We start from the raw sequence: 17039 nt of genomic DNA, 5'->3' as shown, positions 1-17039 counted from the left end.
TTCTTCTTTTTCTAAGTTCTTCTTCTGAGCAACATCTTCAATGGGTCTTGCTTGGCAGCTTGATTAATCACTCTTTTATCTTAAGTTTTTGCCACAGACCTTTTAATATTTGTGTCTACAATACACTAATAACATCATTAGTAGCATACTTTTAAGATGCCTATTATGTTATCATCAAAATAATGTAGATCAATATGATTGTACCATTGGTCTAATTGGGTGAGCTCTGTTGGTCCAGTTGATTTCTCAATAGTGGGAGGGGAGGGTGTGGTGAATTGAGTTTTTACAATTTAAAACTAAGAGTGCACAAATATATGTAAATGTAAATACAAGAAAAGTAATAAAAATTCACACACCATAATAACACAAGATTTTTTGTTATCGATGTTTTCCTATTGGTATTCACTGTCCAAGAACCCGTGCCTAGGAAATTCCACTAGGAGGGGGGGGGGGGGGGGGGGGGTGTTTGTGCACTTACTTAGTGTAAGTAAAAGTGAATTACCTAGTGTAAGTTAATCAGTTGTTGGTGTTAGTGTGGTAGATGTAAAGTGCATTGGAAAATATTTTCCCATGTTAGTGCCCAAAATGAAAAATATAATATACACAAGAGAATGAGTTACTTTTTATAATATACTTAAATAGATCATATACCGAAACATATAATTAACCTAAACAAACATGGTTACTACCCTAATAAGTAATTTAATGTAGTATTAAAATATATCAATATACTAATTAATTAAATAAGATATTTCATTAATAAATTAAGATATATTGCACTTTAGTCTAAATTAATACAATAATTACGTGTGACAATTAAATGATGCACTAATTAATTAAAAAATAGATAAATAAAAAGTAAAATAAAACAGTAATGAATATAATAAATAAATAAATAAAATATTTTATTAATAACATAAGATATATTTTATGTAGTATAAATAAATAATATATTTCCAAAAAATAAAAATTATTAGTTTAATTAATCATAAAATTGATTATAATAAATAAATACATATAATATTTTATTAGTAACATAAGATATATTTTTATGTAGTATAAATTAATAATATATTTCCAAAAAACTTAAAATCATTAGTTTAATTAATGATAAAAATAGAATAATTAAAAAAATACTTGATCAATTGCTTAATTTAAAAATATTTTAATTACCACTCTTAAATCACTAATTTAATATAGTAATAAAAATAATGAATATAATAAATAAATAAATAAAATATTTTATTAATAACATAAGATAGATTTTTAGATAGTATAAATTAATAATATATTTCCACATAATTAAAAATAATTATTTTAATTAATTATAAAAATAGAATAACTAAATAAAAATACTTGATCAAATGTTGACTTTAACAATATTTTAATTACCACTCTTAAATCACTAATTTACTATAGTAATAAAAATAATGACTATAATTAATAAAATAAATAAATTATTTTATGAATAACATAGATAGATTTTTATGTAGTATAGATTAATAATATATTACCACAAATTTTAAAATTATTATTTTAATTAATTATAAAAATAAAATAATTAAACAAAAATGCTTGATAATGAACCAAATTAATAATGAGCGAGAGCGCCAAGAGGAGAGCAAGATCCACTTTCGCAAGCCGAGATGCGAGTTCAAGTAGATGAACTAGGATTTCAGGAGGAATCTTAATTCACCCATTTACTCATGGGCCAGTTCAAGTGGATGAATGAACTTGATGAACCCATTCATCCATTTGAATTGGCACCCGGTGCGTGCACAAATGCATCTGGGTCAAGTGATAGTGTAATCTAATTAACTTTCACTTGACCCAGAGGTGCACTAACAAACCCTAAAATAAAGCTCTATTGGCTTCAAATTTACATGAAAGAGATTTCGGCTCTCTCTCAAGCTACACGTATGCTCAAATACACAATTACAAATCAATCTCTCATGAGATTAGCTAGATTCTAGCTCAAACAAGTCTTTCTATCTAGATTTCAAAGGTTCTAGATGAACCAATCAAGAATTGAAAAATTATAAAATAAAGAAAAACTTACACTCTTTACAATTGTGTTGAGACAACCTTTTCAATTGAAAAATCTAAGCCTCGTGCCTTTGATGCACAATGGTGATGATTTAGGAGTTTGACTATATGAATGTAGGGAGTAGGATTCATAAAGGAAGAATTGGATTTGCAAAAAAAATCTCTTTCTTTCTCAAAAGTGGACTTAGGAAGGAATTTCAAGTTTGAAAAAATTGAATGTAGTGGGTATGCCAATAAAAGTCCATTAACTTCTCAAACAATGTTTAGAAGTTTTCCAAGTCAAACTAACCATTTTTTCCCGTTTAAAAAAACTTGACTTTACATTGATCGATTAGTGTAGTATTGATCAATCAATCATGTATTGATCGATGCAATGATTGAATAATATCCTTCTGTTGGGTATGAAAATTTAAGTTGATCGGTCAATGTATAAGGATGATCTATCAATTAGAATTCCTATTGGTTGTGCATAACAAGTATGATTGATCAATAGCTTTGCTATGATTGATTGTGCTTTATATCCTTGTTGGTAAAACTTTGTATGATCGATCAATGTCAATTGATTTATTAATCAATCAACATCATTCTAATTTCCTAGACAACATTGATCGACTAGTGCACTAGGAATGATTGATCATGCTTTATAGCACAATTAGATAATGTTATGGTCGATTGATCAATTGACCTAATTGATCAATCATGCTTTATATTTTTAGTCTGTGTACTTCTAGTTGATCGATCATTGGTATATGTTGATTGATCAATCAAGTGCTAGTATACTAAGTAGATTTTGAAAGCACGAATAAAAATGATCCTAAGTGACTCTAACATGTTTAAAGTATGGTATGTATTGGTAAAACGTGTAGAAATGCAATTTTGTCCTCAAGCTCCAAATGTTTTTATTGTACCTCAAGTTTGAAAGGTTTGAGGATGCTCTCTTACGTAGACTGAGTTTCGTAATTTTCATGACTTCCTAAACTCTAGTTTTGAATTCATTCCTTCTTCATTATGAGGGTGCTTTACCAATTCTTCGCATAGACCTTTGACTTTTGTGTCTCTTGAAGGAAATGCAAATGAAATGCTAGAATTACCATTGTTTGATCAATTTAGTTTTGTTATCATCAAAATCAAGAAGGCAGTCAATGCTTGGTCAATAATCTCCCTTTTTCATGATGACAAAACGTAATTTAGAAAAACTAAAATTAAATCATCCCTATGAGTAGGAGCTTAGTAAGTTTATCAATTTCAGGAAATAGCTCCCAGTTAATCTATGCACATTAAGTTTTCAAGTTTTAGTCTTTGATTTAGTGTTTTAGTGCCTTGTATTTTCTCTCCCTTTTTGTCATACTCAAAAAGGTATTGCAAGTGAAAATGGATAGACAAAATGGTGGCTCAATAACCTTTCATATATGATCAAAATATTTACAAATCATGTTCGAAAATGTAAATATAACCATAAGGAAGTTTTGGCTTGATAAAAAAGAAGATGATATCCTAGAACTCAGGCAACGGAGGTGGAGCGGAGCGGCTGAGTAGGATCTCAAGCACAAATTGGATCCTCAATTGTCCCTCTCTAATTTCATTTAAACCCTTTTTGAGCTCTTCTCCCAAAGCCACTATTGTGGCTTGTGTTTCTTTCAACTCGTTGATCGCCTCCTCAAGTTATTGGAATCATTGAGATGATGAGGATGTGCCTTTAGTCCGCTTCCTCTTTACAATTTCATACTATTTTGATTGAGACAGTTCCAAGCTTAATTCATCTCTAGAGCCAACTTGCTGAGGTGTCTCCTTCCTAATGATTTCCTCTTGTACCCATTGGCCTCTCCATTTAGCGAGGCCAAATTTTCCTACCTTGATCTCACCGATTGACTTCTTCTTTGTCAAATTGACACTTTCCTCATCAGTGAGATCTAATCAAGAAAGGCGAGGGATGGTAGATATCTATTGAGAAAATGGTAAGCCGTTGTCTCTTGAGCTTGATGCAATATCCATCATTCGATTGGCCATGAAAAATCCAAAGTTTAGATTAACCCCTTGAGTGATAGCCCACATCCAAACGATGTCAACGGTTATCAACCTTGAAAATGTCTTTTTTCCTTGGGTTGAGAACGTAACTGACTATCTCCATGAAGACCCATTGCTCCATACTTAGGTCTTTGATCTGTATTTCATACAAGCTGCCTACTATTTGGCCAAAAACAAGCTGGATGGCGTCTTGAAGATTTTAGGGCCAGTCCCCATGGAGGTCCATCCACCAATTCTCCTTCACATATCTTGTGATCCCTATGGTGGTTGTCCCTAGTATTTCATTAAGATCACTAGAGTGAATTGAGTTGGTTGTTTTCTTGATGTACGAGGTGAGTCTCAAGGTGCTCCGGGATAGCTCTTCTACTTCAAGTTTTGTGTGTAAGACATTTACCAAAAGTGGGTAAACGATCTCTTCACTCTCCAATGATCTCATGTAGGAGTGGAAATCCCCTGATTTCTCTTTTTCAAAAGTCTATGTCTACCTTGCTAGGTTCAACTATACTTTTGGAGACGAAGCTTTTTAAATACTTACCCCTTTGAAGCCTTGTTTAGAAAGGCTCTCTCCAATTATACATTTCCTCACAAATGTTGGTGTCCTTAGAGGAGTAATCTTCTTTGCCATGAACTTGGTTCTCACCATCTTGAAAAATTCGGATTTGGAGTAGACGTGCCTTTGGTTGAGGAAAAATAAGCCCTTTATTGATTTTGAAGGTTGAAAATCAACAAAATCAAACCAAATTGAAGGGGGGAAGGATTTGGAAGGCTGAGAAGTTTAGGGCAATGGCAGTAGAAGAGTTTGAAATGGTAAAATGAAGCGAAACATCGTTTAAGACTCTTCAACTTCTCATTTGACTCCTTGAATGATCAGTTGTTCTGTATCGACTGATCTTTCCATCGCTTAAGTGGATCGATCAATCAATATGCTTTGATTGATCAATGCCCTATGCAGAGTGACTGAAAAGTGATCTTTTAGTTTTCATTGCACTCTCATGGCAGTATCTTGGAGGGATGAATCCTTTAAGCTCAATTGTATCAGCCTAGGTGGATGAAGGTGAGCTTCTCATGCCCAGTTCTCCTTGAAGCGTAGAGAATCGATCAAATCCTAATGGCTTTGTGAAAATGTCTGCTAATTGATTTTTAGTAGGAATAAATTCATTTATGTTGGAAGACATCTCAAAGTGGTGTTAAGTTAAATACCTTCCCCATATCAAGGAGGTGGCAAAAGATGTAATTTAATGGTATTCTCCTAAGGATGACACAAGGGTGTAATTAAAGAAGATGGTGGATGTCTACTTATGTTTTTTTTTCTTTTTGAGAGCTCGTAGCCCTAAGGGAATTGTAGTCTTTGTAAATTTCCTTCTTCAACTATAAATAGAGACTCAAGACATGGGTGAATCATTAAGTCTCCCCTCTTCTCTCTCAAATTCATCCTTAGACTTTTCTCTCAAACCCTCTCTCTCTTTCTCCGTCTCCTTAACCGTCCCTCTCTCTCCTTTCTCCTTTTCTTCTCCTCTTCTTCTTTTTGTTCTCTCTCACCCACTTGGTTAAGGACCTTATCATGGAATCCTAAATCCAAAAAATTCTAATTATTTTAGTTTGAACCCACTTTTGGATGAAGTGATATCTAATTTCTATGTGTTTGGAATGAGAGTGGTGAACCAGATTCTTACTTAGATTTATGGCCCTCATGTTGTCACAATAGATTGGAATTTCATTTTTCTTTAAGCCATAATCCTCTAGTTGTTGTTTCATCCATAGGAATTTTTCACAACAATTTCCACAAACTATGGATTCAGCCTCGGTGGTAGATAGGGCACTTGAATGTTGTTTCAAGGAAAACCAAGAGACAAACATGTTTCCAACTAATTGACAACTACCACTGCCACTCTTTCTATCAATTTTGCATTTGGCAAAATCGACATCAGAGTAACTTACTAGATTTATGACAGAGGAATTTGAGTACCAAAGTTCTAAGTTTGGTGTTCCAAATAGATAACAAAAAATCTTTTCATAGAAACTAAGTGAGATTCTCTAGGGTCAGATTGAAATACAGCACATACGTATACCAAAAATATTATGTCTGGTCCAATGGCTGATAGGTAAGGTAGGGAGCCAATCATGCTTCTATAGAGTTTTTTTTTTTTTTTTAACTATGGCCCTACTAGAGTTGTCTGAGTCAAATTTCAAGGACGAATTCATGGGTGTATTAATTGGCTTTAGATTTTTAATATTGAATCTCTTAAGCAATCCTTTAATGTACTTGGATTGATTTATGAAGGTTTGATTGTCAATTCACATTACTTGAAGTTCAAGGAAGAACGTGAGTTCACCCATTAAACTCATTTTAAACTCATTTTTCATTACACTAGAAAATTCTTGACATAGTGAGGGGTTTGAGAATTAAAAATTATATCATTCACATAAATTTGGATGATGATAAAGTTTTGATTATGGTTCTTGGTAAATAATGTCTTATCCACACTACCTTTCTTATATCTATTTTTCTTCTAGAATTTGATTAATATTTCATACCACACTCTAGAAGTTTGCTTTAACCTATATAGTGTTTTATGTAGGGGTGGCATTGAGCCGAGCCGAGCCCGAACCTGCTTATGTTCGAGCTGAGCTTGATTTAGATATTTCGAGTTGAGCTTCGAGCCGAGCCTCGTCTCGAGCCTAAAATTGTTATCGAGCTCGACCCTCAACATACATTTAAAACTTTTCAAAAAATATATATCGAATAAAATGTATATAAAATTATGCATACATTTTACATAAAATTGGGCATAACTTATATATATAATACGTGTATAAGATTGGGCATAACCTCTACCTAAAATTGAGCATAATCTATATATATAATACTTGTATAAAATTCGGCATGACTTCTACTTAAAATTGGGTATAATCAATATACATAATACCTGCATAAACACTTCATAAACACTCCATAAAATTGTCTATACATTCCATAAACACTTCATGAAATTGTTTATACACTCCATAAAATAGTTTAAACACTCCATACACTGCATAACATTATAAATAAACTCCATACAATAATCAAACACAACAAAATAAAATAAAATATCACTATCCATTTACAATCACCCAAATAAAAACTATAAATCCTTTAAATAAAATCCTATTACTATTACAAACTTACTAGAAAATTACAAGAAATATTTTAAATTTTTCTTAGGAAAGTTAAATGGACCTCTTATTGCCTTTTCTAAGGAAATAAATAAAAATTAATAATTAATATAATATATCATTATACTTATCGATAAATTTTTAATCACATAAAATGTCAAACACAAAATTGCAATGAAAATTGCCTCATGCTCAAAGTATTATATCATCAATTGTCAAATACTTATTCAAAATTTTTCTATATGGTTTTCTATCCCATCTTGGCAAGAAAATCTTACTTAGAAAATTATACGATTTTTTAAAAAGAATTTATAATTAAAAAATATTTTGAAAAAACATGAGGCTTTAATGGTCCTTATATTTCTATTAAAAATGTTTTTTCAACATTTATTGAAAAAACCACTAATAGTTTTTAGAAACATATTTCTACTAAAATATCTTTTCAATTTATTTAAGAGCCATGAGGAAGGGACAAAGAGTTTTTTTTCCTTGTTTATGATCTCACACGTAGGGGTGGCTTTGAATAAATTATATATAAAATTATGCATACATTTTTAAAAAATATAATGATAGGGGAGGTTCAGGATTGAATTTCAATAATGGATTAAATGCACCAATATTAATATTTTTTACTCCAATTGTTATCTAAGCTTGTTTTGTAATTTTTGAATCTGGCCATAATTTATTATGACCTCCTTAGTGCCCTTAGATAAAAATTTATATTCTAGGAAAAACTAAAAATATTTTTCCTATGATACATATTCCCAAAAAAACCTTTAAATAAAATCTTATTACTATTAGTGACTTATTAGAAAATTACAGGAAATATTTTAAAATTTTTTTAGGAAAGTTAAATGGACCTTTTATTGTCTCTTCTAGGAAAATAAATAAAAATTAATAATCAATCTAATATATTATTATACTTATCGATAAAATTTTAATTAAATAAAATATCAAACACGAAATTGTAATGAGAATTGCTTCATGCTAAAATTATTACAACATCAACTGTTAAATAATTTTCTATACAGTTTTCTACCCCATCTTGGTACGAAAAATCTTGCTTAGAAAATTATATGATTTTTAATAAAAAATTTCAATTAGAAAAATATTTAAAAAAACATGAGACACTAATAGTTTATAGAAAATTATTTCTATAAATTTTTTTTTAATTTTTTCCTGAGGAAATTTTTTTTTTTTTTTTTTTATTTTATGATCTCGTACTTGTGAAATCGCATGTGCGAAATCATCTTCGCGCGAGGGAGGGGGGAGATTATTTCTCCCATGTTCTGGTTTTCCGTCGAGATGTCGCGGAGGGAAGGGGGTTACGACACCGGGAGGTCCTATCATCGGGGATGACGGCTACGACGGAGGCGGTGACGACGGAAGCGGCGGTGACGGAAGTGGCAGCGACGGAAACTGAGGCGACGATGAGGAGAGGAAGAAATCGAACGGACAGCCACAGAGGCGGCCGACGAGCAGCTGCGATGGCGGTAGAGACGGCCGGCGAACAGGTCCGACGGCGGTAGAGGCGGCGACAACAACCGATGGGAGGGGTCGGCGGTGACGAGGGGGGAGGAAAAAATATTCCCCCCTCGCTCTCGATCCCGCTCCCGCTCCCCCGCTCGCTCGCGATCCCGATACCGATCCATACCGATCCGACTCACTTCGAGCCGGCTCGCGAACCGACGAACAGAACCTGGCTTTGGCTGAGCTCGGCTCGTTAAGGTAAACGAGCCGATTTCGGTGCTCGAGCTCGATTGATGACGAATCGAACTGAGCCGAACCGAGCCGACTCGGTTTGAAGCCACCCCTACTTTTATGTAATTTGTATACATGTTCAAGCTTGCTCATGCCCTCAAATCTTTTAGGTTGTTTAACGTGGACTTATTCTTGAATGTGCCCATTTAGGAATGAACTTTTGATATTCATTTAATATAATTTGAATTTCATGTGACAAGTATAGGCTGATAGGATTCTAATTAACTCTAATCTTGCCACAAGTGGATAGTTTTCATCGCAATCGATTCCTTCCTCTTAGTCATATCCTATCCTATAAAACTAACCTAGCTTTGTTTCTCACTCACTTTGTTCCTAAAGTCTATTCAAGATTTTGATATTGAAGTTGGGATCTTGGGGATGAGTTGAAGGGGTTTTCCTCTTCATCAGTATAAATTGGAGTTAGGTTTGGATTTGGCAAATCAGATTCATCAAACTCAAAGCTTAGTTTTTTACCAGGCATGTTTTTTATACTTTTTAACTTTAAATTAGTTGTTCAAAGATTACTAAAGCACCCTTGTGGAAGGTCCTATCTTTTCTTAAGAAGTGCAAAAAAGAGCTTGAATAAGAGAGAAGGTAAGAAAGAGCCAAAGTTGAGGAAGAAAGGGAGATAGAGAAAGATTTAGTAGGAAAAGAGAGAAGAAGAGAGGAGAAAAGAGGGGAGGCCGAGCTCTCTATTTATAGTTTTTACATCTGAAAGATAAGATAAACCCCTTCTATGACACAAAAGAAAAGACAAATTACCACTAACACTCTTTCTAAAACTAGGAATCAAAATCTACCTCTATCTAAAACTTTATCTATGACTCTTAATAAGTCTATCATCATATCTTGACTTCTTAGCCTATCTACTTTCTCTAGGACTCTTTTGAATTGCCAAATAAATTACAAGAGTACCCCACAAGTGGCACCACTAGATTTTTAACTAAAAAAAATTAAATTACAATTTTTACTTTTAAGGTGGCACCCCCTTGACTTTCCAAAAGTAAGTGTCCTCAAGATTAAAATTTGTACCCCTCCCCTAGGATTGTCCAGGAGTACTTTTACGTAAAAATTATTTTATCTTTCCCTTATCCTAGAAGGTCAACTTTTTCTTCAAGATTGAAGTATCGAAAGACCATTTTAAGAATTTGTTTTCAAGTTCCGAAGTTTGGTTATTCTTGTTATGCATGCTTTGATAAATAAGCTTGATGTGCTAAGTTGAGCCGGTGCTTGATAAACTTGAGCGCCAAATCTCGGTCAACCCAATCTTCTTCCAGATCAACTTTCTTTTGGTCTTGGTTATTCGCGGGCGGTTGTGTCATATGTGAGGGTGGGTGATACACATGTTCTGAATGTGGGTGACGGTTTGGTTGTTGGTAAGATATTTTTTTTGTCGGTGCATTAAGGTTTGGGTTTGGAAAGTGAGTTGAGTTGGGAAAGTGGAAGGTAATGTGTGGTATGAATAATGGAAGGATTATGGTGGGGATTGTCATGGGTGCTGGTGGGTGGAAGTGTAGCATGGTGGTGCATGGTTTGGTAGATTGGTCCAAGGTTGTAGTGGTGGGATTGGAGAGGATTTCTTTGGGGAGGAGAGGGAGCGACTGAGATGGATGGAGAGTCTGAGGGAGTTAGGTGAGAGGCTAAGAAAGAAGCTTTTGGGAAGCTTGGCTTGGTGGGAAGGTGGGTGGGGATGGTTTAGGAAACAAGGGTGGTGGTCGCGGTGTGGGAGAGAGAGAGAGAGAGAGAGAGAGAGAGAGAGAGAGAGAGAGAGAGAGAGAGAGAATAAACTACTAACCTGGATGAGTCTTCTTTGTCAAGAGGCTGATGTGAGAGGGAAGGAAGCCTTGAGACTTTTTCTTTTATGCATGACTCATCCAGGTAGAGTGCTTTTCCACTTGGGGGGTGCTAAAGTGGACAATTTTACATCCATAGCTGAAATATGGTCTTCCCTAGTGATGATTTCTAGGACCAACACATAAACACAAGATATTTCAAGAGAATAAGAGAAGAGAGGAACTCTAGCTCTTGCGAGAGAGGAGACAGAAAACTAAGGGAGAGAAACAAGAGGAAGCGAGCGAGGTCTAAGGACAAATTTGAGCCAAGAGGAAGAGGTCTGAATGCTTTGCCCAATGTCTTGAGGCTTTATTTATAGTTGTGTGAAGGTGTTTACAATGACTATAATGCCCTTAGGGCTATATGCTTCAAAAGGAAAAAGAAATAAGAGGACAAGCATCATCTTGTATAATTATAATTCTATTCCATCTCTTTGGAAGTTCTCCTTATTTACTATTCATGATACATCTACACACATGGGTGTCTTTTAACACCTAAAAGTGAGTTGAGTAAGAATTTTAGCCACGTCTTTCTTTCTATGAGCTAGAAGTGCAATATATTCTTTGTCTATCTTTCTCCATGGTTCTAGTGTTCAACATGACTTTAAAAGGTCCTAGAGAAGGAACTTGGTGTTTTTGATGGACACACCTACTCCATGGTGTGGGGTAAGTGGTGGTAGGGTGATGGTGGGGTATTAATTTTGTTTGGTAATATTGACCTTTACAACTTTCAATGCAGATATATTTTAGATTATGGCTCCAAATATCAAAAGGCTTATTACTATAGAATTTAGATTCAAAGAGTTTTAATTTAGTATGCAATTTGATTTGTGAAGCTCTTTCCTTGAATCTTTTTTGGATGATTGATTTGCTTCATTATGTTGTCAAACCCTTGTCAACTCCAATGAGGAAGTCTCTTTGCAAAGTAGTTAGATCCACTTAAAACTTATTGCCTTCACAAATAGATTTGAATATATTTCATTCAAGCATAACTTTTCCATATAAAATATGCTTCTTTTGAATTATATAATTTGATAGATTTCTGGCTCTACGATCTGACCGAAATGATCTTCTTTTCAATTAATAGTTGAGACGGTGAAGGTACTAAAGAAGGAATGCTCTGATACTACTTTGATAGAATCCCCTTGTAAAAGGTCTTATATTTTCTTAAAAATTGCAAGGAAGAGTTGAAAGATAGAGATTAAGGGTTTGAATAAGAATGTTAAATTCTAGGGTTCCATCACTAGGTCTAGGTTTAAGGAGGAGAAGAGAGGAGAAGAGTGAGAGAGAACAGAAAAAAGAACAAAGAAAGAGAAGAGAGGGGACAAGTATGGCAAGAGGCTAGGGTTTCTCAAGGGGAATCAAGAGCACGTGTAGAGCTCTCCCCCCTTGCCTCTTATGTATAGATTGTGAGGGTAAAAACCCTGATACATGAGTAACAAAATGAACTTAAGTTATTACATAATCACTTCTCATGCCACTCACTCACTTAATTACATATAATGCCACTATCTCCTTTAACAAAGAAAAAAGGGAAGAAAGAGACAAATTAGAGGGAGAAAGGGAGATAGAGAGAGAGAGAGAGAGAGAGAGCTGGTAGGTAAAGAAATAAGAGAGGAGAATTGCTAGTGGACGAATTCGATAGAGGGAGAGACAAAGATGAGAAATAAGAAATAATAAATAAATAAATTATTTGGTTTTAGGGTCATTTTTTACCCTTAGTCAAGCTCTCTATTCATAGTTTTGCATCCAAAAGATAAGATAAACTCCTATTACAAGGCACAAGATAAGACAAATTCTCACTAGGACTCAAACTCTATCTCTATCTAAAACTATCTAGGACTTTTAATGTCTTTCAACATATCTTGCCTTCTTATCCTATCTACTTTATTTAGGACTTTTGAATTATCAAATAAATTATAAGAATACTCCACAAGTGGCGCCCCCTAGATTTTTTATTAACCATAATTAAATTATCATCTTTACCCTTAAGGTGGTGGCCCCTAAACTTTCTAAAATAAATCCCCCATATTATAATTTGTACCACTCCATATGATCGTCCATGTGTGTTTTTTACATAAAATTGGGGTTTTTATCAAAGACCATTATGAAGCAGACTATTAGTCTTCAAGTTGTTTCTTATCATCAAAACAATATGAATACAAATCTTAAGACCTACAATTTTCTACTAGTTTATATCATTTTACTTTTTCCAATTGTTTATTGATTGTAAAAGGCAATTGGCTTATGGTTGTGAGACTTTTCTAAGTTTTGGTTCTTGTGAAGAGCAATTTGCTCAAATTTCCTTGAAGATCGATGTACTTCCATTAAGAGTTCCATATTTTCTAGTGGAATTTAAGCAGCTTGTTTGAGTGCAAATTAGGCCAAAGTTGGTTGAACCATGTAAAGAAATTTCTTGTACACAGATTTCCGAATTTAATTTCTCTCAACATCCCCCTCTCTTGCCTATTTGGGCTCACACCCTTTCCTCCCCAAGGAGGTGTGACCCTCCCATATGAATTCAGGGTTTCCAAAGCCATCCTCTTTTCACAACATGGCTCATCAGAGCATAGAGAGAGAGAGAGAGAGAGAGAGAGAGAGAGAGAGAGAGAGAGAGAGAGAGAGAGAGGAGAGAGAGAGAGAGAGAGAGAGAGAGAGAAGAGAGAGAGAGAGAGAGAGAGAGATGAGAGAGAGAGAGAGAGAGAGAGAGAGAGAGAGAGAGATGAGAGAGAGGAGAGAGAGAGAGAGAGAGAGAGAGAGAGAGAGAGAGAGAGATTAAAGCAAAAAAGCAAAGCACCTATGAGTTCTTTTCTTTATGTGAAAGTGAAACAATTCCAAACATTAAATTCTTCTTCAAGCTTTCCCTTCATACCATTAATATTGTAAGCTCAAGAAATCAATAAACAAGAGTTTCTCCTGGTTAATGAAGGAAAGTATTCCTATTATTCCTCAAATGCACAGGCCGCTAAGGTATCTAGATGCCTTCATCTTCCCCTATAACTCACAAACACAAAGAACCCCCCTCCATCTACCTTGTGTAATACACCACTGCTCTGCTGTTCTACAGCCCAGAATCATATCGAAGGGCAGCTCTCATCATCCACAGCTCTTCGTCATGAATCTCCATCAACCAGGATGTCAACACGGTCTAAGAGGGCCAACACAAAGACGCAGAGTCACCATTACTTTGCAACTGTGAGCACGGTGAAGGAGAGACGGCGATGGCGACGCCTGAAACAAACTCACAGTGCCATGTTGCAGGAGGCTTCACCCCCTCCAATGTGATGTTCTTCATACATATACTGTCAAAAGGTGCATCCTCCAGCCCCTCCAACAATGGAGCTCTTTCAATCCCCACTCCAGTCACATTCATCACATAAATCCCTTTCACAACAGGCAGTGCCTTCGGATCCCATCCATCATCAGGATGGTCGTTTGCTCCCCTGCTGAATCTGACTGGTATCTTCACCCTCTCCAGAACCATATTACTGATAGAAATGTTAGCAATATAGCCTCCTCTCCCTCGATCGGTTTTTATCCGAACTCCGGCGGCCGAGTTTCGGACTGTAAGATCTTCAACTAGCACATTCGTAATCCCTCCGGACATCTCACTTCCGATGCCCACACCAGAACAGGTTGGTGTTGTGCCTGATACCCTCCTCACAACTATGTTCGAACTTGGTCGAGCCATGGCGATGCCGTACTGGTCCCAGCCGCTCTTTACAGCAACTAGATCGTCTCCGCTCTCGATGTAGCAATCCTGGATGCAGATATTCGAGCTCGAATCTGGGTTGAGGGCATAGCTGCTTATGAACTAACAGTGAATATAAAGAAATTAATGGAAGAGAGATGAAACAAGAGTTGCACTTACCAGGGTCAATGCCATCGGTATTTGGGGAGTGTAGGGGTGATAAAATGGTGAGTTCCTTGATTACAACGTCTCTGAATGCAAGAACAGCAATGTTGACGATATGTCTTCATCAAAGAAAGAGAAAGAGGAGTTGCAGAAAGTTGAGAAAGAGGAGGATTACCTGCAGTAAACAGGGTGGATTGTCCAAAAGGGAGAATTGAGGAAGGTGAGATTGGAAATAAGAATGTTTCTGGAATTGATGAATTCAAGAAGATGACCCCTTGTGTGTTCCAAAGTTTTGTTCCACCATAGTTCCCACCACATCCTGCCTTGCCCATCTACGCTTCCATTCTGTCCTGCAACACGCCCAAGGATCAAACTTCTACTATTATCTCTCAATTTCATTGACATTAACTAGCATTACCAATGTTGTCAAAACTAGATGGAACAAGCCAGTTTAACTAGGTTAAATCAAAATCAGACCATGAAAAAACTGGATTTACCTTATAACTTGTTGGTCCAATCCAACAATAAATAGATTTGAAATTTTTTTTGTTCAAGGATCAAACACTTGCATGAAAAATATCATGTGGATTGTATTAAAGTTAATAAAATAAAAAACATATGATAAATCTAAAGGTCGCATCTCACTTTGGTCCAACATACAGTTAAACCCGGTCTAACCCGGTTAGGTCAAAACTGACTATCTTACCGATTTGATGATTAGTTCGGTTTTAATAACATTGAGCATTACCCTTAGTAACATAGCTTTCGATTTTTCGACCCGCTTTCTACCTCAACCTCATCCTACAACTTTGTCCCTGTCTCGACTCGCTCTCTCGATGAGGTTAATTTTTTTAACTCATCTCTATGGCCTTTTTTTTTTTTTAACATAAAAATGCATGTTCATTAAAAAATATATCTAATATATTAAAAAGGGTATTTAAATATTTAATTTATTACTATTAAATTTCAGGAAATGAGAGGGATTTTACTATAATATATGAAGTTTAATGTATTAAAAGAAAAATTAAGGACGGGAAAGGAAGACACGCACCCGTGATAACGACGTTCTCGAGGAAATTTCCATGAATAAGACTGATGTGTCGTCCTCCCAATCGTTCTCTTCCGCGCCCATACGAAGGCAATGCCTCAATCACCGGCCATTCCTTCCGATCCTAATCCACACATTAAACCCGAGTTAAATCAATTATCATTCACGAGATTAAAAGTAATATCAACACCTGATCGTTTCTGCTTTTCACACCGACTTTCGGTTTCCGATATGGAAATGGACAAGATTTCCGTTTCCGGCATTGCTTTAATGGCTTCTTACAGCTTTCTGTGTTTAATTCAATGTTAAGATTCTCTTAACGTGGAATTTAGTTACAAAGTATTGAATGCTGTTGCCGTTTTTGTAGATTTTTCCATGAAAATGAAAGAGAAGAAGCGAAAAAATGGCTTCGGTTTTCAACTGATAAAAGTACCTGAGAACCCAGAATGACAGCACCTTCTTCCAAAAACAGAGTGAAATTGCTCGTCAGATTAAAGCTACCCGTCAACCATCTCCCCTTGGGGACAACGAGCATTGATCCTCCGTCGTTGGCGAAAGATTTTAGGTGATCGACGGCGCGCCGGAAAGCTTCGGTGTTGGACGTGATTCCGTCCCCGACGCCGCCGAAATCTACGATGGACTTCATCACCTTCCACAGCGGGCTTCCTCTGTAGAACCAGGAGCAGTCTGTCACCGGAGGGTTGGCCGGAGCTGCCGAGGAATCAGCGTCTTTGGCGGAAACCCACGTCGGAAAAAGCAGAGTGGTGGTGGGTTGGAAGGTGGAAACCGCAAAGAAGGTGAGAATTACGAGCGGAATGATCCATGAAGGCTTCGCGAGAGCAGACCCTATCGTCCCAAGGAACGGCTTTTGGGCCTCCATGTACCTCTGGAAGAGAAGAGAAAGAACGGGAGGAAGGAAAGACTCTCGGACCTACAATAGGCAACCAAGTGCCTAAGTATGCGAGGGGGATACATGATGAAGGCAATTCAGGAATCATATTTTGCGTATGGGTTACATCTTGGGGTCGCATCAGCCTGTTGGCGAGCCGCTCTGTTATGGCTTGGTTCGATTTGATTTATCTAGATCTTGAATTAGTTTGAGTTAAGGAGCCGAGTTCGACTAAACCATGGTTTGGTTCGAAAGCTCGCGAGCCGGTTTGTTAACAGCCTCGAGAGTCGAGAGTCTGCCTTCTCCGTTGCTCAGTTCGATTTCTTCCTCCCTTCGTCTGCCTTCGCCTCTGTTTTCGACACCGCTGATAGGTCTTCGTCGGCGCTGCTAGACCCCATTCCCCCCGTCGCACATGCGAGATCATAA

General features: G+C 36.1%; 1 protein-coding gene across 1 annotated transcript; it reads right to left on the bottom strand.

Moving 5' to 3' along the window:
- Positions 1-13619: 13619 nt before the first annotated feature.
- LOC137950654 (probable polygalacturonase) lies at positions 13620-16628 on the bottom strand. Its single transcript, XM_068797235.1, has 5 exons — positions 16158-16628; positions 15728-15848; positions 14852-15026; positions 14692-14762; positions 13620-14606 (listed from the first exon to the last, which is right to left on the bottom strand). The coding sequence occupies exons 1-5, from the start codon at positions 16602-16604 to the stop codon at positions 13969-13971; spliced, it is 1452 nt and encodes a 483-aa protein (XP_068653336.1). The 5' UTR covers positions 16605-16628; the 3' UTR covers positions 13620-13968.
- Positions 16629-17039: the final 411 nt, after the last annotated feature.

The sequence above is a fragment of the Aristolochia californica genome, unplaced genomic scaffold (genome assembly GCF_029961685.1).
Source record: "Aristolochia californica isolate CCGP_79_NKW_82.1479 unplaced genomic scaffold, dmAriCali1.0.hap1 SCAF_14, whole genome shotgun sequence".
Lineage (NCBI taxonomy): Eukaryota > Viridiplantae > Streptophyta > Magnoliopsida > Piperales > Aristolochiaceae > Aristolochia > Aristolochia californica.
This window is presented reverse-complemented; position numbering and strand designations above follow the sequence as displayed.

Coding starts and splice junctions, on each gene's coding strand:
- LOC137950654 (XM_068797235.1), bottom strand. CDS start 16,604: ATGGAGGCCCAAAAGCCGTTCCTTGGGACGATAGGGTCTGCTCTCGCG. Junction 14,763..14,851: donor ATCCACCCTGTTTACTGCAG/GTAATCCTCCTC, acceptor TCTTGCATTCAG/AGACGTTGTAATCAAGGAAC. Junction 14,607..14,691: donor TACCGATGGCATTGACCCTG/GTAAGTGCAACT, acceptor CCCTCAACCCAG/ATTCGAGCTCGAATATCTGC.